Source organism: Ciona intestinalis, chromosome 2, assembly GCF_000224145.3.
Source record: "Ciona intestinalis chromosome 2, KH, whole genome shotgun sequence".
NCBI classification, from domain to species: domain Eukaryota; kingdom Metazoa; phylum Chordata; class Ascidiacea; order Phlebobranchia; family Cionidae; genus Ciona; species Ciona intestinalis.
In genome coordinates this window covers 7,615,002-7,638,449 of record NC_020167.2, presented here as the reverse complement: position 1 = coordinate 7,638,449, position 23,448 = coordinate 7,615,002, and the positions used below count along the sequence as shown (strand labels likewise).

Below are 23,448 nucleotides of genomic sequence, written 5' to 3'. Positions count from 1 at the left end.
CTTATTGGTAGCACACCAAAGACGTAACGAAACAACTTTTTGTCCTGTATCAATCCATATCTTATAGATAAAAAGTAGAAGTCTTTAGAATTTAAAAGTTTTAATCTCAAGAGTGGCTTGGTGTAATTTTGACTTGGATCATCAAATAGTTCAATATGTTCGACGGGTATAACAACATCCTTTCTATTGGCCCAGAAATTTAAATAAGCGATTTTTAAGTTCTGTTTCTGATTATCCAGCCAGATGTAGCCAACAAATCTTCTTGTCACGTAAGAGAAATACAGTAAAGATGCCGCAGCAAATGCTGCAACCCCCGCTACACCATTTGCATATAGAAGAGAAATGTTACCAGCATAATAAGATACATAACAAAGCGGCGAGACTGCCATGAAAAACAGCGTCTGCGTCAATTTAAACTTAGATAAGCCTGCAACCAGTTTTATCTTCGGGAATTTGTAAATCAAGGTGAAGTCTTCATGATGCGCCGTTGGAAATTGGTCAGGATTTTCTTTCTTCGTTTTTAATCCCCTTGTTTGAAATGTAGAACGCAAGCCACTACTATTCAACACATTAGTTAGCAAAAGAGGTTTACTAGATGAACAGGTAGTTTGAATTTGCCTTGAACATCTTGTACATAATCTTAAGCCTAAATAGGACATTTCGAATCACCTAAACAAACATTGATATTACATAATTTAAACTAATAACAAATTTTGTTCAAGCAGCAATGCCTTATATTTAACATTATAGTAGCCATATTCGAACAGTTGGACAAAACTACAACAACAGAAATAAGAATTTACAACACGGTATGCAACAAAGCGAAAAATGAATTTTCTAATATTAGTAATTTGAAAATACAGCTGAATACGTTGAATTCATCGCAGAAGGAAATGCAAAACATGATACGTTTACATTTAAAGATTAAATCCCATTTATTTGCAAAGTACATTTATTATGTTATGATAATACAAACTTATAATAAAGATTTTCGTATAGGCAAACTTAATAGTAAGGTACATTGGGCTATTTTATCAAAACCAAAGTACTTTAACTATTCCAGTGTTAATGGAACATTAATAATCATATTCTATTGCATTTGCACCAATATTATGAAAATACAAACTTTAAGAAGGTTTTTGTATAGGCCATCTTTGTAGAATATTACATCAAGCAGTTTTATTATCACCAAAGTACTTTTAATATTGCAGTTTTATGAAACATTGATTAATACCACATAGCATTTGCACTAATATTATAAGAACACAAACTTTTGATAAAGATTTAAATTTTGGACCTTTTTTTTAAGAAACGTCAGGCTATTTTATTAGAACCAAAGTACTTTTAATATTGCAGTGTTATGTAACGTTGATTATTCATATAACCAGGACTGTGAACAACTAGTATAAGCATTAAGCTCGCAATCAGTGAACCACAAACCAATCTCCTTAGTTGCAGATTCTACTGAATCAGATCCATGGCAGACATTTCTTCCAACTTGGATGCCAAAGTCACCTCTGATGGTCCCTGGAAGCGAGTCCGCGGGGTTTGTGGCTCCCAACATCACTCTTCCAGTCTTCACTACTCCTTGCCCCTCCCAAACCATTGCTACTACAGGCCCAGAGCCCATGTATTTTACAAGCCCGGCAAAAAAGGGTTTTGACGACAAATCTGAGTAATGCTTTTTGAGATGGTCTTCTGTTGCAGTCGCCATTTTCATCGCAACTAGTTTAAATCCTTTTGCCTCAAAACGAGCGACAATTTTACCAACTAAGCCTCTTTGTACACCATCGGGTTTTACAGCGATAAATGTTCGTTCCATTGCTTTGCCGGAGTGTTCTGTCTTCTTGCCCGACGTACACGGTCCTTGCCAAATATAAGAAAGAAACGATAGCGTAGTTAAGATCATAAAGCTTATTTTGTTGTAAAATAAACAAACCTAACTGCGCACACGTGGTTACTAACAAATAAACTGAACTTCAAGTTTCGGTCAAATGAAAATATTAAAATATAGTGGCAACTAATAGTTGTCACAGAGTCCATTTTTTATATTAAAATTTAAATATTTTTTTTACTTTATTTCTGTATCTTACATATTTTTTTTTTCAAAATTTACACTATTCTATTTTAAAATTGCGAAATTTCGATATGAGAAGAACTGTTGACCTTACGACACGAGCACTTTAGCACTGTTTGCACCTTTCTCCCAAACATCTACGCCTGCAGTGTTGCACCTTAGTATGCAATCCCTTAGTCAGGCAACTTACAAGGAAACGTATCAATGCACACCGATATAAATAAACTGTATTTCTTTACAATTGTCTTGTCTTGGCAGTAATGATTCAATAAAACTTGTATATTTTAAACCAGCGTTTCTTAAACTTGGTTAAATTAACCGGTGGGGGTAAATTTTATCGTATTTAGAGGGTAAATGAGCTACCAATCAAAATTCACATAATTGTACCAATTGTAGTACTTTACCAAACATTGAACAACTCGTTGCCAAAAAGCAAGCGCATCCGTCGCATTATATAGAACTGATGTAATTAATTGTTTTTGCTTTTTTATAAATGAGTGCCTTATTACATATTGCAGGCAAATCTGATAAGCACCTTTGTTAAAAGGGTAAGGCATACAATAAAGTTCAAGAACCAGTGTTTTAAATAATTTATTTGCCATAAAAGCAGAAAAAGGTGTAATGGTAACATGCAACATGTTTAAAACATAAATAAATCTCATAATTAAACATTTAAAAAACATGTAAAATATAATCAAGTGCAATTCTCAATGTTTGCTAACCTTGCTGCAAAAACGGCCAAAAAACTGTGACATTCTTTAAATATAAAAACAAAAACTGAAACACCATAAAACACAACAAAAAATTCAGATATTTTCCCGTCATATTAGAAAAGCAAATCAATAGACACCATGTTCAAATAAATATTCACAATGCTAAACTTAAAGAAAATCAATATATATTTTAAATCCAGGTTTAGCTAACTTGCCAACGCAAGTTGTTTTCATTTGATCCAATCTGTTCTTGTGACTTTTCTGCAGCTTCACGTTTCTAAACAAAATATAGATGTACTTTATAACACGGTTAAAGGACGTAGAATAAAAATATGCCATTATGGATAACTTAAAAAGTAAAACTTACAGCTGATTAAATTAAAAATCTATCTAAAAACTCAGTTCAACCCTGAAAATATCACTGCTTTTGGCAGGACAATTTATACAGCAGTAGGGATGGGAAAGATGGTACACTTAGTTATTCCATTTTCTTGTCCCACTTGGTAGCAAATAAAACACATTCAAAGAACTATAAAACCGTATCCTCAACTTTTACAGGCCGTTGTTAAAAACATGATTATCCACAGACTATTGTTAAAAACATGACATTTCGATATTATGTGCTAAAGCCTAAAAGTGTTACATTTTTCCCCACCCTACTTAATGTTAACCGACTATATTATTAGCAACACGAGACATACCCGTTGCTTTGCTTTAACCCCTTCGGGATCTTTTAGCCCCCTGTTTTCATATTCTTGTTTGCGCCTTTCTGCAGCTTCAAGCATTTGTTGTCTTCTTACTTCAGGATCGGGAGTTTCATAATCATTTCCCAAACAACATGAGAACAAACTGCCCATGATTGATGTTACTAGCTCATAACCCAAAGGTGTACCTGTTAAGACAGCTTAAGCATTGTTAGATTAAGACACCATCCAAAAAGTTATTCTTTAAAAACATAAAATTTCACATTAGTTTATTTAATGCCAGATCATACAGTTTATGATTTTCTACTTTAAGAATTGATATTTCTTGCTTTAAAGTTTGAATTTGCAAATCACTGTTTAAACTTTTATCAAGTGTTCTAGTTTTCTTAAAAAGAGCAGAATTGGCAGTATTGTTATAAGGTGAATATGAACATACTGGAGAATTAAAATCAAGACGGTGCATTTTTCTATTTTTATCTGTTTCACTACCATCATGCACAGAGTGAGCTAGTTTGGGAAATACCAATGCAGGTTTATGGTCAGGTAATGCAAGTGAGAAAGGGGTCATGGTTAATAATAGGTTAGTTACTGATCCATTCTGTTTGAAAGTTCGCAAGCACTGTGCGCTTAAAACATCCCAAATTTTAACATTTCCGTCCATTGAGCCAGATGCTAACAAACTACAGTCCATGTTGCACATAATGCAGGTCACAGACTGTGTGTGGCCTTGTAGTGGCTGAAGAGAAGCGCCGGCTGCACCATCAGATTCAAAGTTGATTGATTTATTGGTTTGTTGTCTCAGTTTCTTTGCGGATGCCGACATATTTACAGGGTAGATTCTCCCATCGTAGCCACCAGCATACAGATATGTATCAGTGGAGTCAACAGTGAGAGAAACAACAGCAGTATTGAAAACAATAGTTAGCAGCGTTTCACCAAGATTAATATCATGAACTTTGACACTTTGGTCCAGTGACGCGCTGTATACACGGTATCCAATAGTGCTGGAACATAACTTTGACACAGGCGATGCATGTGATGACCAGCAGATGTAAGGTTCTTTATTCTTGTTGGTATTTTGCTTTGAAATGTCAATCATGTCAGCTAGTCTCCAGACTGACACTATGCCATCTTTGCCACTTGATATAAGATACATAGCATCGTATGTAAATGTCAATGTTGTTACCTCCTGGTAATGCCGTGACATAATGCAAAGAAGTTCCCCGCTTGAAAGATCCCATAAAAGAACGTTCTGTTCAATACCCGCAGCAATAAAGAAGCCGTCATTACTTACACATAGCGATTTAACAACACCGGGTGTAACGATCTTTTTCGGGTGCTGGCCTTTTCTGCTTAGTTCAAAAACGTTCAAGAGCGCTTTATTCGGCGCGGCAGAGAAAATGTAATCATCATTTAAGACGCAGAGTGTATGCGAAGTCGCCGTACTTCCCTTGTACGTTGTAACGCTTTGTCCATTACTGACATTAATAGCGTTAATATTGCATTGATTGCCAGACGACTCGGTTACATATAAGATCTCCATTGACGATATACAGAATCCAAAACAACACACATTTCCGTAGCTACCAAACGAGTAAACAACAAACCACGTCCGACATACAGTAACTGCCATACGCAGTTTTCCAGACGCACGGAAATTAAAAGGCCATTTTCGATATTTTTACAGTGTGGGACCACGTAATCCATTTGTAAAATAAACTCAATGCATATATTCTTGGTTTCAAAAGGGAAAAACGAAGCTATTAATTATAAAGATATACTTACTCAATGATTGGTGTTAACATCAAACGATTGCCCCCATTTGAAGAACGAAACACAAAATGCGGTGCAAACCGTATCTTCTATTAGTTAGTTAGGAGATTTGAAGTTTACGTTTTCGCGATAAATTTAATGACCTAATCTTACCTCGAATGCATGATCAAGGCATTACTGTGAAAACGCAATCTGTTTTGGACAGGGGACTTTCGATAAGCGGCGTCAGTGTTCATTGCCTTTTTTAATGTGCCAACACCTTTGCTCTTATATTGCACTTAAAAGGGCTAGTTACATATTTTGAGACTCACAAGCTGACATGAAGTGTGTGAAATTAGGACACTGGTGTTTGGCGTGTTATAACGACACTGGTGTTTGGCGTGTTATAACGACACTGGTGTTTGGCGTGTTATAACGACACTGGTGTTTGGCGTGTTATAACGACACTGGTGTTTGGCGTGTTATAACTATAAATCTATAGTTGCCGTGAACGTCATGATATGATCAATAAGTAACAGTGTTTGTTACCGGATGTTGTGGCAAGTAACACTATAGCGGTAGTTTAGAGAAGTAAACAAATACAAAAACGTCAGAAGCTCAGGGAAGTTTTAAATAGTAAAAATGAATAATCAGAATAAAATTAAAATAACTGCGAGTATAAACTGAATAGGTGTATCTCCGACCTTTTGCAAAATACGTTTTATTTTAAAGGATCTCTACGCCAAAGTTAAAGGTTAACGTCGAGTGCTGTAATGCAGATTCCTGCAAAGGCATTGCAGTTCGTATTATCACGAATTAGCAATTTTGCTGATAAAGCGAGAAGCAGTAATAATGCTTAGAGGTGTCGCCATGTAGACGCTAAGTATAAACTGACACCTTGCAAAAGTCACAACAACAACAAAATAACGGAGTGTACATATAGTAGAGTACAACGTTAATACGTAGACCAGTCATATAGCAGGGTGGGGGGAGATGGGACACTTTAGCACATAATATTTAAATATCATGATCGTGTTTTAAACAATTACCCACGGTCTATGAGAGTCGTGAGAATACAGCTTTATAATTCTTTAAATTTAATTTATTTACTACCAAATGGAACGAGAAAATAGAGTTAAAAGGTGTCCCATCTTCCCCCATTTCATCTTCCCCCATTTGGCATTTGTTACTCTTGAAGTTTATATTAAGCTCAAGTCTTCGTGTTTTCTGGGTTAAGGTACTTTTTTTATGCCGTTGGACATGGTTTTATTTTATGTAACTTATAACTTCTCGGAAAATTAACCTAGTTCCAGTAATTAGAAGAACAGCTCGTCTTGTAAAGTCAGCAATGGGATTAACCGATGACCCGCAGCAGCGAGAGAACACGTACTATAGGTAGCATAACAATGGCTTACGACTGTCTACAACTCTACACGTAGTTGTAAATTTCGCGTTATCGTTTTGAGGACGTAATTAACTATTTAAAGACATGCGTAAAGACTTAAGACATGCAATATAACATAAAGCAGAGCGTAGTAAAATGATTGGCAGTCATTTGACGTTTTGTTATAAGTTTAGTCAGAGCAGGCTTTTTAAGTTTACAATAGATGGTAGGGTGGGGTAAGTTGGGACAGGTTTATATTTTCTTTTATCGTCTTATATCGTAGAAATCAGAGAATATTTTACAGAATTACGTAACAGCATTCTCGCGGTCGTAAAATAGCGTTACAACTATAAAATATGAGATATTATGTGCTATCGATATCCCATCTTACTCCACAGACCTATATGATGACTGTATTTTGCATTTGTCAAAAATACACTTTTTCTTCTGCGTTATTTTTAGTCTAGTGAATAATTTTATTTTTATATAGTTTACTCTTATTTGCATTTGCAGAAATATACACGTTTATTCAATCATAAAAAATGGCGAAAGTATATAAACAATTGCACACTGAAAACAAAAGACTTTGCTGTCATCGATGCGGAACTCCTTTAAAATCATATCAGACTTCTGCGCGAATAACCAACGAAAACTCAAACGCAATAAGAAGGATTGAATGCGGTGGATGCAGACCTGATTCATTTAAGCACACGGGCGGTATGGTAGAAGCACACGTATTGAATAAAGACGAATTAACCATGGGAAATCCAAACCAGTGCATAATCTTGTGAAAAAAGACTATGAAAAAGCCGTTTTAATGTGAAATTCGCACATACTTTGGTATTACTTTTTTACTTTCTCTATTTTTACTTTTAGTTCCCGATTGCCATGTTTCGAAATTACAATGACGATTGTTGTCTTTGTGACGTCACACAAAGAACGTTTTGTAACAATATACGTTCTGCTTTTCAATAATACGACGCGGAAATGACGAGTCTTTATTACATTTGATAACCTTTTACTCGAATAAATATTTGTCAAAATATAACGTGTGTTCGGTGCGCCAATCGTTATAAAACAGGGCTATAGAAACAAAGCGTGGGAAGGCGTACATGGGAAAACACAACTAAGTTTGTCGATATAATTCACCTTCGTTTCTTAGTACTTTCATGCATTGGCGAATCCATGATAGATACCTGTCAACTTTAGAGAATGCGATATAGTTTGAATCATATCGGTCATTGCAGTTCTCTGCCGCACGCCCGATGCCTGTCAGCACCCATACGTAGCTCTCTCTACCGCCACCACGCGGATGTGTTTCAGCATTTGAATCAGTATTTGACCCAACCCGGTTAAAGAATGGTTGACCGAATCCAATTGCTACAGGGCAGGTAGGTTGAGCAGGTAAATGCCAACACATATATTTCCCGCCCATCCGTAGCTTGCCACTGCAGTGAATATTCTTCGCTCTAGTTACGTTGAATACTTTAACCTTTAAAACAGAACACCGGTGTTATAACCACAGTCGTTGCCCACCATGCGAAGATAAATATGTAACAAACGTGGTAACTCGTAAGCGGGTCCGAGGTGCATGATACAAAACATCTGTGTTATAACCACAGTCGTTGCACGGCCACATAAAGATGAAGATACCTGCTGTCGTTGCCCGCTACGCGAGATAAACAAGTAACATTCATTCATCCATTCACCTACAAAGTTACGTACGTGGTAACTCGCAAGCGGGCATGAGGTGTATGAAACACGGATATTTGTACTATAACCACAGTCGTTGCCCCGCCACATGAAGATGAATAAGTTACATTTATTCATTTTCCCTTTTATTTTATCACCCCAAAATTACATATATGTGATAACTGGTAAGCGAGCACGTGGTCTATGAAACAAAACACTCGTAGAATACCTGCTGTCGTTGCCCGCTACGCGAGATAAAGAAGTTAGATACATTTATCCATTTACCCACGAAATGACATACGTGGTAACTCGTAAGCGGACACGAGGTGTATGAAACAGAACACCCGTTTAACGACTGTCGTTGCCTCACCATGCAAGGATAAAAATAAGTGACAAATAATTTGCATTAATTTACCTCACGATGGTTATCTTGGCAACCTCTTGTTCCATTTGCCGAAGGATTTCTCACGTGACAGCCCATATAAGGTGACCACGAACTCATTAAACCGCGACGTCTAGCGGCCAAAAGTTTTGATCTAATAAAAAGGGTAAATGGAGCTTCATTATTACGTTATCGTACTAAAAATCATAACAAATTTATGTTCTGTCACTACTTCGACCAGACATACAAACATTTAGCGGCTTATCTGGCGCAAAAAGCGTGGTGTACTTCGTGACCCGGTAAAACAAAAGTAACAAAATTATGGTATGAAAAAATTATGAGATTTTCTATGAGCGAAGTTTGTACATATATATGACACAGATAAAAACAAGTCTGACATTTCATCATTATATTACAACAGCATATAGCCAGGCAAATCGTTTCAAATATATTTATACCTCTTTTTGTTGCTTGCCCTTAAACAAATCGGCCAAATTTCTCCCGAAAAATCAATAGGAACGGATGACGTCATCACCAACAATGCAACGTCATTATGACGCAACATGGGGTCGTAATTGTGGTGAATTAAAATCCGAGAAATCTTCAAAACAAAAGAAACGTTTGCGTAATGTCCTATTTTAACAAACGTTACTCACGTGATATTTATGACGTATGACTGTCCTTGTTACGTCACCGATACCAACAACCATGGAGCTGACATTGTATTTCAGATTCGTGAACGAGTAAGTGACGCACTGTGCACTTGTAATAATTAGATTGTCTCCGATAAATGCTCCTGTGACGTCACAATATCAGTCACAATTGAAAAATGTAGATTTAAACTGGCCAATAATCAAATCTCACCATTACACACAGGATGCCAACGATTGGTCACAGTGTTTCGACGCAAGATTGTGACGTGCCACGGGACAGTCCCTAATATTTCTGACGTCATTGGAAACAATCCGCATCCTAAAAACCAAAGTCCCAATTACGTAAACAAAATTACTTGAACTTATGTGGCGTCACACATTATTTTGGGTTAAATCTGGCATGAATTAAATTATCTTTCATAAAATGACTTTAGTTTGCATTACTTTTTGGAAGAGAGGGGACCGGGTGTTGGGGTGATGGACCAAATCTGGTCCCGGACAAGGGCCTCGCCAACAAAGAATGGAATATATAGTAGGGTGGGGAAAGTTGGGACACATTTTAACTCTATTTTCTCGTCCAATGTGGTAGTAAACAAGGAACTTTCAAAGAATTATAAAACTATATGCTCAAGACTCCCATAAACCGTTTGTTAATTGTTTAAAAGACGATCAGGATATTCGGATCTTATGCGCCGAAAGTGTCCCATCTTTCCCCATCCTACTATAACTTTTTTAAAACACACGATGACGATCTATAGACTACGTGTCGCCGCTGAGTTATAACACAACAGTTACCTACTTGGCAAACAAAGAGGGTTCCGGGTTCCGCTCCAGCTCCCGTCTTCTAAACAAACTCTAAGTTTTACTCCAACGATCCGAAGGTCAGGAAACATGCAAGAAAACTTAATCCGCGTTCCTACCACTAAGTGTCGCTCGCCATCCTCTACCACGTGATCAGGATATATGATTGTTTTGTCAGCGTAGGTCGGAATTCCAGGGTCGCGACAAACTGTATATGTCACCAAGGTACAACTTAAGAAATTCTACCTTACAGTTAATCAATCGTATAAAATAAGTTGTTTGGTATAATGTGCTCGCGACAAACTATATATGTAGATTAAATACGGTTTAAGAAATTTTTTTACCAACGTTAAAATAAGTAAATGGTATAATGAGCTATACAATATACAATGTGCTCTATAGAAACCTCGGGCGTCGCAAATTCTAAGCGGATTAATCATTACCACGTAATGAATTGTGAAACAATGTAAAAGTGCATCAATGAATTTATAAAGTAAAGATCTGTTGCTACGAAAACGTATTGCTTTACACAATCCATGTGACATGCGCACTAGATGAGGGTCAAATTTATAAACATTGTAAATGTACATTAGCGCTATCTTATCCAAAACGTTTACCTTTTAAACATAGTGGAGCATATCCCGACCAACCACCAGTGTTTAAACAAACCCGAGTAGAATTCCCGATCAATATGACGTCATCCCCAATGCACGAATAAAGCGCCATTGTTCCAGTGATTATGACGTCACTAGACATATTCAAACGAACTCTCCCGCCAACGGGGTTGAGTAAGCGGAAACAAGCTGTACGTGTAAAGTATGGTCATAATATATAGTAGACTGGGAACAGACGGGACACATTTTCATTGTATTTTCTCGTCGCATTTGGTAGTAAACAAAGAACATTCAATGAATTATTAAACCGTATCCTCACGACTTTAATACATTTAAATTGTTTTTAATTGTTTAAAACGCGGCAAGGATGTGCTAAAGGTGCTCCGTCTTCCCCAACCCTACTATATTATTTATTTTACGCGGGTGAGATTGAAGAGTTATGTAAAGTGGGGTGGGGGAAGATGGGAGACCTTTAGCACAAAATATATAAATATCCTGATCGTGTTTTAAACAATTAACAACGGTCTATGAAAGTCGCAAAGGCACGGTTTTATAATTCTTTGAATGTTCTTTGTTTACTAGCAAAATGTACGAGAAAATAGAATGAAAAGGTGTTCCATCTTCCCCCATCCTACTATAAGTATTTATGTTTGAATAATATATTACACTCTTGGTTTATTCACGCGTTGGTAAATAAGGTATGTATTGATATTAGGAGTGTATGTATATCTGGAACTGGGTACATACCACTAGATATATGTATGTATGTTATTTATTTAAAATACACAAACAAATTTGGAACATAAGTTTAAAATATATTCCACTTAAGAGTTAATTTTTACTACCGCATGGTGCTGCTACAGAGACCAGGTCTGTCGCGACTCAAAATCGACTATCGCCACAGCTGACTCAACACGTGACACAATAACCGTACTGTGACGTAACAACGCAGGCAACATAAGGTCACGCGAGTGTTTCAACATTGCGCGCAAACAACATCGGTTTGTGGGCGGAGTTTTTCTTTTGTCTTTTCTTCCATTCTCTCGGGAGGGCGGGAGTGCTTTGAATTGTCGCGCGCCTTTTTCTCGCCTCTCTTGTTTTCGCGCGCGAGAGAGGCCGATATTTGAATTGAAAAGCAGCGCCAAAATAAGCGCGTATTTGTTTGCGCGGCTGGCTATTTCGAAATGTTGTTCAACTTTGGCGCTCGGACAATTTTGCGCAACTTTTAACGGTCCAGAAAAATGACCGCGCACTGCCTGTTTCATGGGAAATCGCTTTTCCGCAATCTATTTTAATACTTATCTTATTGTAATACAATGTAACAGTGCCTATGTAATAATAAAGTTCCACCATTAATACTAATATAGTTAAGTTCAATTAAACACCTTACTACACAAACCAGCAGTCAATTTTGAGCTACCAATTAGTAAATATTGACACCACAGAATTACCCATTACCACACCGATATATAAAACACAACATTCAACAAATTAATTATTACTATGTTTAGATAGTAAGAAAATTAGTTTAAATTTGACCAACAATTTGAATATTGTACTGAAATGAACATACACAGGTTGGAAAGGTTGTTTTATTATATTTTTTACGCCAATAATCGTTGTTAACAACGTAGCAGTACTAAATATTTACCCAATTTGTAATAAATATTTAGAAACTGAGCCAACGAACATTAGGCGCGGTAATTGAGAAGTTGTTATTCGTTTATGACGTCACACCAACCAACAATACAAGGCTTATTTTTAAAAGTTAAACACGAGATAAGTCCTATTTACGATTTATTCTTAAAAGTAAATAGTAATTGTCCAATAAAAATATTCAAATTTTTGTGTTACTAAACTAAACAATTATTAATTACGGAAATGTCCCAAAAAGTAAAACTTGTTTCCCTAATGCTTATTTATTACTAGGAACCTAAGCTAGATAAGAAATGTATTGATTTGAAAAACTACAGTATGTCGTCCTTATGCATGTTTGAGCAATAAAATACCTCGCTGGTCAATACAGTTTGGTTTTGCTAGGCAACATAAAAACATCACCTGTGTCCAGCATTACGTTTTGGCACTTAAAAATAATTCAGAAGCCAGCAGTTTCCGTTGTAAAATTAACGCCCTGAGACATCTTTAATTATTGCAACGTCATAATAGCCGGTGCGCTAACAATCGCTGACAATGAGGTCAGTCGAAAATGGTCAAAATAAAACAATAGGTGTAAGAACGAGGGCTCAAAAACAAATAATAAAAAGATTGTTTTTATTGAGTTCGACCGATAAAAAAGCATTGATGATAATGACGCCATTGTACACGCTATGCATAATAATTAAACAAAAAAGCTGAAAATCGACCTTCTAATTTAATCTGTTGAAACTACTGTACGCAATTCTCTATCTCGAAATAAACAAAAACAACTAGTTCAAGCCGTACATACCAAAACAAGAAGCAAATTACATTACTGTTTTACGAAGCCATCAAAGACCATAATTCATAGATTTGAACCAAAATATTTTAAAAAATTAAAAAATAGAAAAACTACGACCCCAAACTTGGCTCCTTTCCGGACAGCGCGCAATGGAACTTTATAGGCGTTACATTATTCTGTGACGTCACTAAACTTCCCGGTCCAACAAAAGTCAAAACCGAGTGGCTATTTTAAAACGATGATTAAATATTATCATATAAATAATTTGTGCCCAAACTACTAAAGCAGCAACTATTGCATCAACATTGAGTAAAATGTGGCAACTGTGGGTAATATAGAACACTGTGACATCATAGAGGCGAGGTTTTAGGTCCAGTATCCGACATATATTAAGATATTTTACACATACAAGGTTTACTGTGGGACACAACGTATATATATATATAGTCTATTCAACATGTGGTAACGAATACAATCTAAGTAAATGTACCACTGCAAGTTTAGATGTTTTACAACCGGTCTATTTATGGCACACTGTACCTACACCAGTAGTTACACCTCGGCCGTTGGTTTTATAAAAAATATCGAAAAAAATATTTTTTTTACAAAGCCCTAAAAATTTTGACACTATATTTAAGTGTAACCCACATTATAACCCCTAAAATTGGAGTTTTAGGAGTTGGTAATAAAAACAGTACACCGCAGTTCTTAGTACCACTGCTGCTGTACCAGCCCAGAACGCCCGAGTTCTGTAAAGAAAGCTTGAAATTGAAACTCAAAAATCTCGCTCTGTAAAGACAAATTTAAATATTTTCTTTCAGTAACACATAAAATTCATCAATTTGTTCAATATTTTACAAAAGTCGGTCTAAATTTGTAGTTTTTAACTTTAAAATTACGTAACATTAAACTGTACCAAGCAAGCCCTGCTTTTCAAAGCTCTGAACATTTTTTTCCATGGCCGTCAACAGGCAAACGCATTTTCAGCTCTAATTTGACGCATTTAGCAAAAAATCAACGAACGACAAACAAAAACTATGTAATTTGATGTTTATTTACAAAATGTGTTGCAAAAATTTTACAAAAATATATTTTTGTTTAGTTATATTTCATAAACTAAATGAACCAACCAAGCGCCAGTGGGGCGAGCGGTCCTGGATTTTTGGTGCGACCTGTGCTTAAGTAGTCATTTTCGAAGCGTCTAAATCAGGAGTAAATGATTTTCAAATTTTAAACGAAGATGTTTTTAAACAGGTTATATCTTCTACTTTATGAAACTACTTTCAAAATTCGTGATAATTTTCAAAAAAGTTAAAATTTTTAAAGAAACGTCAACGAACTATGTTAAAACCGTCTAGCTTTCCAAACAGGTTGTTTTGGATCGTGAGTTAAACTACTTAAACTAAACCGATTTTCACCAAGATTTTTGTAAATGGTAGCCTGATATGTGTATTTTCTAACTTACATAACAGTTTTGTGTTGATATTCACGTACAATGGCTAAATTCTTGTTTTCCGCGAAACGACAAGCACAGATTGCGACAGCTCACTCGAAACGAGCGCGCGTTCACGCTTTTCTCTATTTACCGTTTCGAGGAGGTTCGAGCGTCTACCGCCTGAATAAGGTTAGTGCGCGGGGTAGCGGTTGACGTATTTCAGCTCTGAGCTCGTAGTGGAAGGTTGTCTAATATTGCTCTCGTAGTTTCGTGCTTGCACGTTTTGCGTGGTGTATATTAGTATGGCTGACGTAGGTACATTGTAACGTTTAGGAGTTCGAACAGGCGTTTGTTAAATATGAGTGTAAATGAGTTCTGAATTTAAAACAACATTATATTTCTTTTCAGATTATTAGCTATCACATTACTTGTGCTATTCTTTCGTTAACCGAAATCTACATCAAGCAAAATGGTCGCAAAAGTTGACACCGATAAGAAGAAGGTCGCCCAAAAGAAGGAGCACCCAACATATGCCGAAATGATCGTGGCCGCTATCAAAGCACTCAAGGATAGAAAAGGCGCATCTCGGCAAGCTATTGTAAAGTACATCAAGGCCAACTACAAAGTGGGCGACAATGCAGCTACTCAATGCAAGCACAGTCTTAAGAGATTGGTGACTTCTGAAAAGATCGTAAATACCGTTGGTGTTGGTGCATCTGGTCGATTTAAGGTCCCACAAGCAGCTGTCCCAACAACTACAAAGAAAGTGGCAAAGAAGACCGAAAAGGAGGCCAAACCAGCGCAAAAGAAAACCACCGCTGCCAAGAAGAAGACAGCTGCTAAAAAGTCACCTAAAAAGCAGGCCAAAAAATCGCCAGCAAAGAAGCCCGCACAAAAGAAAGCAGCCGCCAAACCAAAAGTCAAAACCACAAAATCTCCCAAAAAGCCAACCAAGAAGCCTGCTGCCAAGAAATCCCCGGCCAAGAAGGCGGCTAAGAAGCCAGCAGCAAAGAAATCAGCGAAGAAAACCACCAAAAAATAAACATTAGTTACATCGCTATCGATTTATTCTCATCGCTGCCGCCCGTGAGGCACCCCTTGTTTTAGATGAACACAAATTCGTGTATATTGCAATATATTATTGCGCCCCACAAGCGAAACCCAATGGGAGTTTAAAATCCGTTTTTCCTATTTTTATGTTTTTTTTTATTAAATAAATCTTTCATTCAAACACTCAACCTACTCCATTGGGGGGTAAGGCGGCCAGGTGCTGTACAATGTACATACCAGCACGGCAGATTTCTTTTTATTATATTTGTTTTATAGTCGCGCGTTCCTGCGATAATGATCGAAATAACAATAAATCAAAAACAAAAAAATTATACATTATTGTCGTTTATCCGGTGCGAAATAGCAGACTCTGACCTACTAAACATGAGTTTAATCGAAAACCAATTAATTGTGCGGCGAACGGGCATCTTAATCCGACAGTAATCCGCGAATTCAGGTCAATGATTATATGGGAAACTATTAAGAGAGCTGCGGGTAGCTTTTGTAACGCATTGGTTTAATTTTTCACATTTTGCGCGCAAATGGAAATTTTATAAGACAGTATAGGACAAAGCTTTTATGTATAGGTTAAAATATGGTTACCAGGCTATCACTTATGAATGACCAGCCCGTGACACTCCCGTTTTGTTAATACATATTATAGTACTGTGGGGTAAGATGGAACACCTTTAGCACGTAATATCTGAACATGGCATGAACAATTAACAGCGGCCTACGGGAGTCGTGAGGATACGGATTTATATTTTTTAAACGTTCTTTTTACTACTAAATGGGACAAGAAAACTGAGTAAAAAGGTGTCCCATCTTCCCCATACAGTTATATATTTCTGTAACTATTGTTCCTTTCTTACAAAATGGAACGATAAAAGTGAGTGAAAATATGGGCCATCTTACCCCAACCTGCTACATACCAAAAAAATAACGGACTAATAAAAATTGTTTGTAAAAAAATGAATATGCCGACTTACAGATCTCAGTGTTTGTGACGTCATTTCCGTTTATGACACTACCTCGAACGTTTCCTTGCGACAACAGATCACTAGAAGGTTCTACATTCAACAGGGGAGCTACAAAAACGGATTACATATGATTTAGCGAAAAATTTGAAACAAAAAATATTGGAAACTTTTGAAACACAGATTAACTAGGACGGAAATGATTTGTTTACTGTGGGACACAACGTATATATATATATATATATATATATTTATTACCAACCAATTTGATACAGCGAGAATATAGAAAACATTTGCGAGACAGGTTAAACAGTCATATAATTCTGTAAAAAATCTTTGTTTAATACAAAATAAGACAAGAAAAAGAGTTAAAACAGGGCAACGACTAATAAGTAACTGGTCAGTTTTTTCTTTCCTTTTATGGTTAAACGACCATCAGTAATAAGTAAATAAAAAAACAAACCGCATGTCGGGGGATTTAGATCCCAGTTTCCGTTTCGGAGGCAACGACTACGGTGGGAACCTTCTAGAACGTATCCTACGTCACACCCATACGTCACAGTTAGGCCGGAAAGCTCGTCTACATAACCATGGTTGGGGTTGGAGGGTCGGGGACATTTGGATACTGAATGAATGAATGAATGAATGAATGAATGAATAAATGAATGAATTAACTTACTTTATCCTCACATGGTGGGGTAACGACAGTCGTTATAACACGGGTGTTCTGTTCCACACACCTCGTTCCCGCTTATGAGTTATACCACGTATGTAACTTTATGGGTGATTGTAGTTTGGGCTGACAACCTAAACGACAACTGGAGTCATGAGTATACAGTTTTACAATTCTTTGAAGTTCTTTGTATTTTACCAAACGGAACGAGAAAGGGGAATAAAAATGTCCCATCTTACCCCAGCCACCTATACCACATATATACCGTAATACGTAAATACATACATTACCGCACTCTACTAATATATTAATTACCAATATACGTATATACACACACACATAAATATATATACATTACATATATACACACATCATTGCCCACCTTCACCATACATATAAATTACTACACATATATACACGTACCACAAACAGGAGGTTGATTAGACCACCTGCCACGGGCTGTACAAACTGCAACATTGGACCCAAGAAGTCGATATTCGCTTTCACATCTGTACCACACCTGTGTGATTAAATTTAATACAAAAATTATTGAGATTTTTTGTCATTACTTTATAAAATATATATATACTGTAACAGCGTGTAACTCATTCTGTGATAAGTCTTGGCAGATGGCAGACAAAATGTCGGAAATACCTCAGGTTTTTATACCAGATGAGTCAGATTATTTGGTAGAAGAAGTGCCAGACCCAGAATAATAAAAGAATTGATCAAGATTTTTGTTTATTACTTTTGCATAAAATATAAATATAATGTACCTTTACCTATTTTAGGCGTTTTGTTGTACACTTATACGTTTTTATACCAGATGAGCCACTGATATATTGTTTATACTATGCCTGGTAGCAGAAGCAACAGAATGTTTTGTTGTTTTTTATAAGCAGAAAGAAATGCAGGCCGTAATGTTTTTGGTGGTGTGCAGGCGCATGGATGCTTGGTGTAAGACTGTAAGTGGTCACTAATGGGTTGTCCAAATTATCAGCTATAAAAAAAAAAATAACAATCACCCACAAAGTAACATAACTGGTAAGCTGGCACCAGGTGCACGCCCGTGTTATAACGACTGTCGTTTTCCGGTCACGCGAGAATAAAGTAAGATTCATTCATTCATTCAAGTTATTATAACAGTTACAGTACAGTCGCACAATATTATAACAAGCACCCGTATATTCTAGCCTCTTACCTCTGCACCGTAGCGTAACTCTCTTTCACCAAAGGAATAATACAGATGCGGGGTTAAAGCTGGTGGTCTGCAGCCTGCACCGTAAATCTGGGTAGGAAAGCTCATTAATAAGTCTGTGGTTTACTAAGCGATGTTAGAGACCATAAATTATCTATGAAGGCCATGGGATCTATGGTTTAGGACAGGGTTTCTTAACGAGGGTTGCGAGAAGTGCTATAGGGGGGCGGGGATGCTGAATCATTAAGGTTGGTTAGGTCTACTCTATATAAGCAATTTTTAAAGAGGGTGCGAGAATTGGCTGGTGATTTGAAAAAGGTGGAGTAGGAAAAAAGGTCTATTATATGCACTGTATGACCAAGGTTTAATAATCTGTATTGAAATATAAACAAAACAAACTGCCAGTCGTGGAATTACGTCATACTTATTTAAAACTAATTGTACTAACCGAATTCACAATGTTCGCCATAGTACCCGATCTCGCAGATGCAATTAAACCGGGTTGGTGCCACTACCATACAGGTACCTATGTAATAGTTCTTAGTAAACTGTATATTGTAATAGCAGAAGTCCTAATAAACGGTATAGTAGGGTGGGGAAAGATGGAACTTCTTTAGCACGTAATATCCTGGTCGTGTTTTAAACAATTAACAACGGTCAATGGGAGTCGTGAGGATATGGTTTTATAATTCTTTAAATGTTCTTTGTTTACTACCAAATTGGACGAGATAATAGAATGAACATGTGGCCCATTTTCACGCACACTACTATAAAAATGTTATTCTAGTAGCAGAAGTGATAATAAAGGTTATATAGATGTTGTTGTAATAGCACAACTTATAGGAAACTGTACAAAAGGTGTTTTAGTAGCAAAAGTCGTAAAAGCTGTATAAATGTTATTGTAGTAGCAGAAATAATATAATTGATTTGTAACTTTGCGACTAAATGACTTTCATACCTCCATTTAAACAAGGATTAGCAGCACAAGCACTTAACTTCGTATAAGTAATTCTAAAACCATCAAAGTTTTTCTCGTCATCGCTCTAAAGACAAATTGTTTGTATATGGTGGGCGGGGTAAAATGAGACAGGGTTTTATTCTATTTTATCGTCATATTTCATTTGGTATACGGTAACAATTTGCAGAATTATATACCCGTAGCTTGACGACCCTGGAACAGCGTTGTTTGTTCAAAACACAATCAGGAAATATGTTTTTTACGTGCTAGCAGTATCCCATCTTGCCCCACATGGTACTGTGCGGTAAGTAAGATACCGTTAGTAGATTTATTATTTTCTAATCTTTATAACAACTCGTTTAGAGTCGTGTTATTCTGTAATAAAAGTAGTAAAAAAGGGTCTGTTACTATATTTATTCACTACCAAACGGGACGAAAAGAGAATGAAAGCATGGACCGTCTTACCCCAAGCTATATCACACTTTGATATGAATATCACCGGCTGTATATTAGCACTCATTGATGCCACAAATAATGCAAGGTAGGGTGGAGGAAGATGGGACAAATTAAGCACAATCAAATGGGACGAGAAAATTGTATGAAAATGTGTCTCATCTTATCCCATCCCACTATATCTCATTTACCCCACTATTATGATCATAGATATTATAATACGTATTAAAGTATCTATATATCATATAATCATACCTTAAATTTTAATATGATGACGTTGAATTTCGAAACAAAGTTTCTGGGCGGCACGTGACCGCATAGTGTCATCACAACCGCTTCAGGGGCGTCCCCGCCGTCATAGATCGTCAAGTTATCATATGAGCAATGTATTCCAGATTCCAAATGAAATCTTTCAAATCTAGTAAAATAAAGTAAGCATGACGTCACGACTGATGACGTATGAAACCACAATCCGTACCTTAACTCAACGGTTGATGTCCTCGTCACGCCAATGGTCCAAACGCAATCCGCGTTGTTTGGATATCCCAATATTTCAATAACGCCACTGTTGCCATTGTATATTTTACCACATTCTATAAGAAAGATATATTTTAGTGCTAGTCCACGTTATAAACAGTCTCATATAAAATGTAAAAATTACTTGCTTTATCTTTGTGTGGCCGAAAAACGACAGTCGTTATAACATGGGTGTTCTGTTTCATACACTTCGTGCCAGCTTAATTAGGAGTTACCACGTATGTAATTTTGTGGGTTTTTTTTTCTGGCTAACAATTCAGACAACCCATTAGTGACCACTGGGTTGTAGCAATTGACATTAAGTGCTCTAAGGACACATATTTTAACCGACTTACCCGTGCAAGTGTTTCCAAACCAGCCTTTATTACAAGCGTTGCAGTAGTTTTCGTTTCTATCGGACAACACATTTTGATCAGGTACACCAATAACGCAATCTCTGCAATTCTTATACAGATCACAGCCTGAAAACTGAGTCGAACATGGTATGCAGTCGTCACCGTCTCTGAAGATAATAATAGTAATAGTAATTATTAACTTTTACGTGTTTCGTCTCTTCGATCACGGTATAGCGAAGATTGCAATATTTAAAACAAAAAGACAGAATAACAAAGTTGTTAAAATACGCTGACAGTTAAAAACATACTTACAAAAAAACAACAGTTGTTAAAAGACAGCACTGACAGTTAAACATATTTACATTTAGTTGGAAGCAATAAGCGTCGCTACACCTAGAGAATAGAATATGCTTCACTAGTTCAAGATTGCATCGCCGTTTATGTATATCATATTTCAAAATAATGAACCTGCAACATGGCGTATGGTATCCAGTGTGTAACCCATTTGGACAAGAACACGCGACCCATCTGAACTCACAAGTAGTATTAGAGCACCTGTCCCTGCATTCTGTAGACTGACAGCTAAATCTTCGACAAGATACTATAGTAAAGTTTAAAATATTAAACTTTAAAGGTACAAACAAATATATATATATATATTACCTGTCGCCAGAAATAAACTGATGAATAAAACCGTTGCTATGCTGTATGGCAACGGCATTGTTACATCACAATCGAAAAAGTTTTGGCGCAAATTTTACAAATTTGTGCTGATTGCTTGAAACTTGCGCGACATAACTACAGGAAAGGGCCAATTGGATTGATTACTGATCGTTGCGTGTGTAAAGTGTTGCTTGTTAATTAATAGGAAGCATACCAATTAAGCCCTGCTGAAAATGTTAGAGTTTGACAACAAGCCAAGAAGAAATACTTGATTATTTGGATACGTAAGGAAAATGTAAACCTTATATAGATAGATTTTGAAAAGAATTCAGCACTTTTTGGAGATATATTCAGCGCAAGTTTACCGAATTCGGTTGGATTTATTCAACTCATTGGATGTATCGTGAAAACACAAGCTAATAGATATATGCACTGCGGATGTGGATACCAGTGCTGTAGTGAGTGCTGTATGTACAATGTGAAAATGGCAAATGAATATGAATGTACGCATTTCATAAAGAAACTGAAATGGATGTACGCCCTACAACTCATGGAAATCTATTTTGCGAATTGATATAAAGTGGTAACGTCGGAGGCGACTGTTTTACGTAAGTAATAATATGAAATTAAACTTTAGAAAGTTAAAGATTTATGTTATGCTCTACATCTGAACTAATTTTTATATAAATACTTACTAAACCAATGTATATATGTAGTTATGTTTCAATGGCTAAACGCAATCGTCAGACGAACGCAATCACCAAGGGTTTAAATTTAAAGATGACACAATCGTTAGAGTAGACACTCATTATCTTGTATAAATAAGCTTTAGTTCCCGCCTCGGCGTACAGCAAAACTAAAACACCCTACTTAACGTAGAAATACTGAAACAGTTTCTTTAATCGGAGTATTCACTATCTTAGAACAGTCCCTTTGTGGTTTAAATTCACGGATTAGGGGCATTAGATTGTTATGGGGCTTTAGATCAGTTCCTTTATTTCTTTCGGCCGAGTGGCGGTTTGCCGTTTTAGCAACTTATACACAATTAAAGGTTTTGGTCACAGTTGCTTACAATTTACGGTGAAGTTTAAAACTTTATTTGTAATAAACGCAGTGTATGTAATGCTCAAAATAGTAACAGTGCAATGGATAATAGTGTGGCTATACATCAACATTGAAACATTGAAGCTATTTTCTTACATTTTGATGTAAGTACATCGGCAAACGGGCCATCTTATATGCAACATGGCTACAAAGCTTACATAAGAGCTAAATCACCTGCCAGTGGAATGTATATAGTAGGGGAAAACGGGACACCGTTAGAACATAATATCCAAATATCCTGATCCTATTTAAACAATGAACAACTATCTATTGGAGTCGCTGGAATTTTGAATGTTATTTTTTTACTACCAAGTGGGACGAGAAAAAGAATAAAAAGGCATCCCATCTTCACCCACCCTACTATAGCAAAAAAAAACGGATTTTGTAACTTTAAAAAGTCATTCCTCTATGGCAGCCCTTTTCTTTTTCTTTTGGTGACCGATTATTTTGAGGGTTTTCCATGCCCCTGCTTTGTCTCTGTCCGCCTTAGTGATTCGACTGAAGTCCAGGTATTGCAGCTGGGGTATTGTTGTGATCACGTATTGCCTGAAAATCGAAAATGGTTATATACCCACTGCCACTACCCAGTAGTCACCAATGGGTTGCCGTTGCCCGGCCAAACATAAAAAAAGAATCACCCACAAAGATATACATATGCGTGGTAACTGCCTAACTGGTAACTCATGAGCGGTATCTGTGTTTACTTGTATGGGACTAGGGTGTATCGTGTATGGAAACAGAACACCCGTGGTATATAACGATTGCCGTTGCCCCGCCATATATATTAAGTTACATCCATTTATTCATTCATACGGTATTTTACCATCTGAAAATTATATATCCGCTATCCCAAACT

General features: G+C 36.6%; 5 protein-coding genes, 1 long non-coding RNA gene and 1 pseudogene across 10 annotated transcripts in view; 3 read left to right on the top strand and 4 right to left on the bottom strand.

The window, feature by feature from the left end:
* Nucleotides 1-669: 669 nt before the first annotated feature.
* On the bottom strand, nucleotides 670-1,994 carry LOC100182707 (annotated as a pseudogene). The gene has a single exon (XR_001975458.2). The product of XR_001975458.2 is annotated as a nucleoside diphosphate kinase A pseudogene (transcript).
* A 652-nt stretch (nucleotides 1,995-2,646) lies between these two features.
* On the bottom strand, nucleotides 2,647-5,299 carry LOC100187458 (small VCP/p97-interacting protein). Of its 2 annotated transcripts, none has more exons than XM_018817434.2 (2): nucleotides 3,492-3,887; nucleotides 2,647-3,067 (listed from the first exon to the last, which is right to left on the bottom strand). In XM_018817434.2, the coding sequence occupies exons 1-2, from the start codon at nucleotides 3,645-3,647 to the stop codon at nucleotides 2,993-2,995; spliced, it is 231 nt and encodes a 76-aa protein (XP_018672979.1). In that variant the 5' UTR covers nucleotides 3,648-3,887; the 3' UTR covers nucleotides 2,647-2,992. The 2 variants fall into 2 exon arrangements, 1 of the variants encoding a protein (XP_018672979.1); XR_003397577.1 differs by having other exon boundaries at nucleotides 2,653-3,067; nucleotides 3,492-5,299.
* Nucleotides 5,300-7,411: 2,112 nt separating this feature from the next.
* Nucleotides 7,412-20,962, bottom strand: LOC100179521 (limulus clotting factor C-like). The gene is made up of 16 exons (XM_009859448.3): nucleotides 20,826-20,962; nucleotides 20,432-20,546; nucleotides 20,209-20,371; nucleotides 19,501-19,585; nucleotides 18,991-19,068; nucleotides 18,546-18,632; nucleotides 17,768-17,864; nucleotides 17,135-17,296; nucleotides 16,684-16,782; nucleotides 10,776-10,961; nucleotides 10,157-10,366; nucleotides 9,569-9,676; nucleotides 9,361-9,500; nucleotides 9,163-9,305; nucleotides 8,738-8,858; nucleotides 7,412-8,122 (listed from the first exon to the last, which is right to left on the bottom strand). The coding sequence occupies exons 5-16, from the start codon at nucleotides 19,009-19,011 to the stop codon at nucleotides 7,757-7,759; spliced, it is 1,740 nt and encodes a 579-aa protein (XP_009857750.3). The 5' UTR covers nucleotides 19,012-19,068; nucleotides 19,501-19,585; nucleotides 20,209-20,371; nucleotides 20,432-20,546; nucleotides 20,826-20,962; the 3' UTR covers nucleotides 7,412-7,756.
* Nucleotides 11,093-12,261, top strand: LOC113475799. The gene is made up of 2 exons (XR_003397578.1): nucleotides 11,093-11,218; nucleotides 11,414-12,261. It is a non-coding gene; the product is annotated as an uncharacterized LOC113475799 (long non-coding RNA).
* On the top strand, nucleotides 14,930-16,026 carry LOC100177222 (histone H1.0). The gene has a single exon (XM_002121174.4). The coding sequence runs from the start codon at nucleotides 15,114-15,116 to the stop codon at nucleotides 15,684-15,686; it is 573 nt and encodes a 190-aa protein (XP_002121210.1). The 5' UTR covers nucleotides 14,930-15,113; the 3' UTR covers nucleotides 15,687-16,026.
* The window catches only part of LOC100186594 (SH3 domain-binding protein 5-like), a 26,003-nt gene continuing 21,404 nt past the window's right edge, over nucleotides 18,850-23,448 (top strand). The window contains exon 1 of the mRNA XM_002119936.5: nucleotides 18,850-18,860. The gene's annotated coding sequence lies outside the window, so the exon portion shown is untranslated. The remainder of the gene's footprint in view (nucleotides 18,861-23,448) is intronic.
* The window catches only part of LOC100179568 (leucine-rich repeat-containing protein 51), a 2,912-nt gene continuing 2,052 nt past the window's right edge, over nucleotides 22,589-23,448 (bottom strand). For all 3 annotated transcript variants that reach the window (XM_026840662.1, XM_002120452.5, XM_002120520.5), the window contains one exon: nucleotides 22,589-23,138. In XM_026840662.1, the coding sequence (XP_026696463.1) occupies nucleotides 22,991-23,138 (148 nt within the window). In that variant the 3' untranslated portion in view covers nucleotides 22,589-22,990. The remainder of the gene's footprint in view (nucleotides 23,139-23,448) is intronic.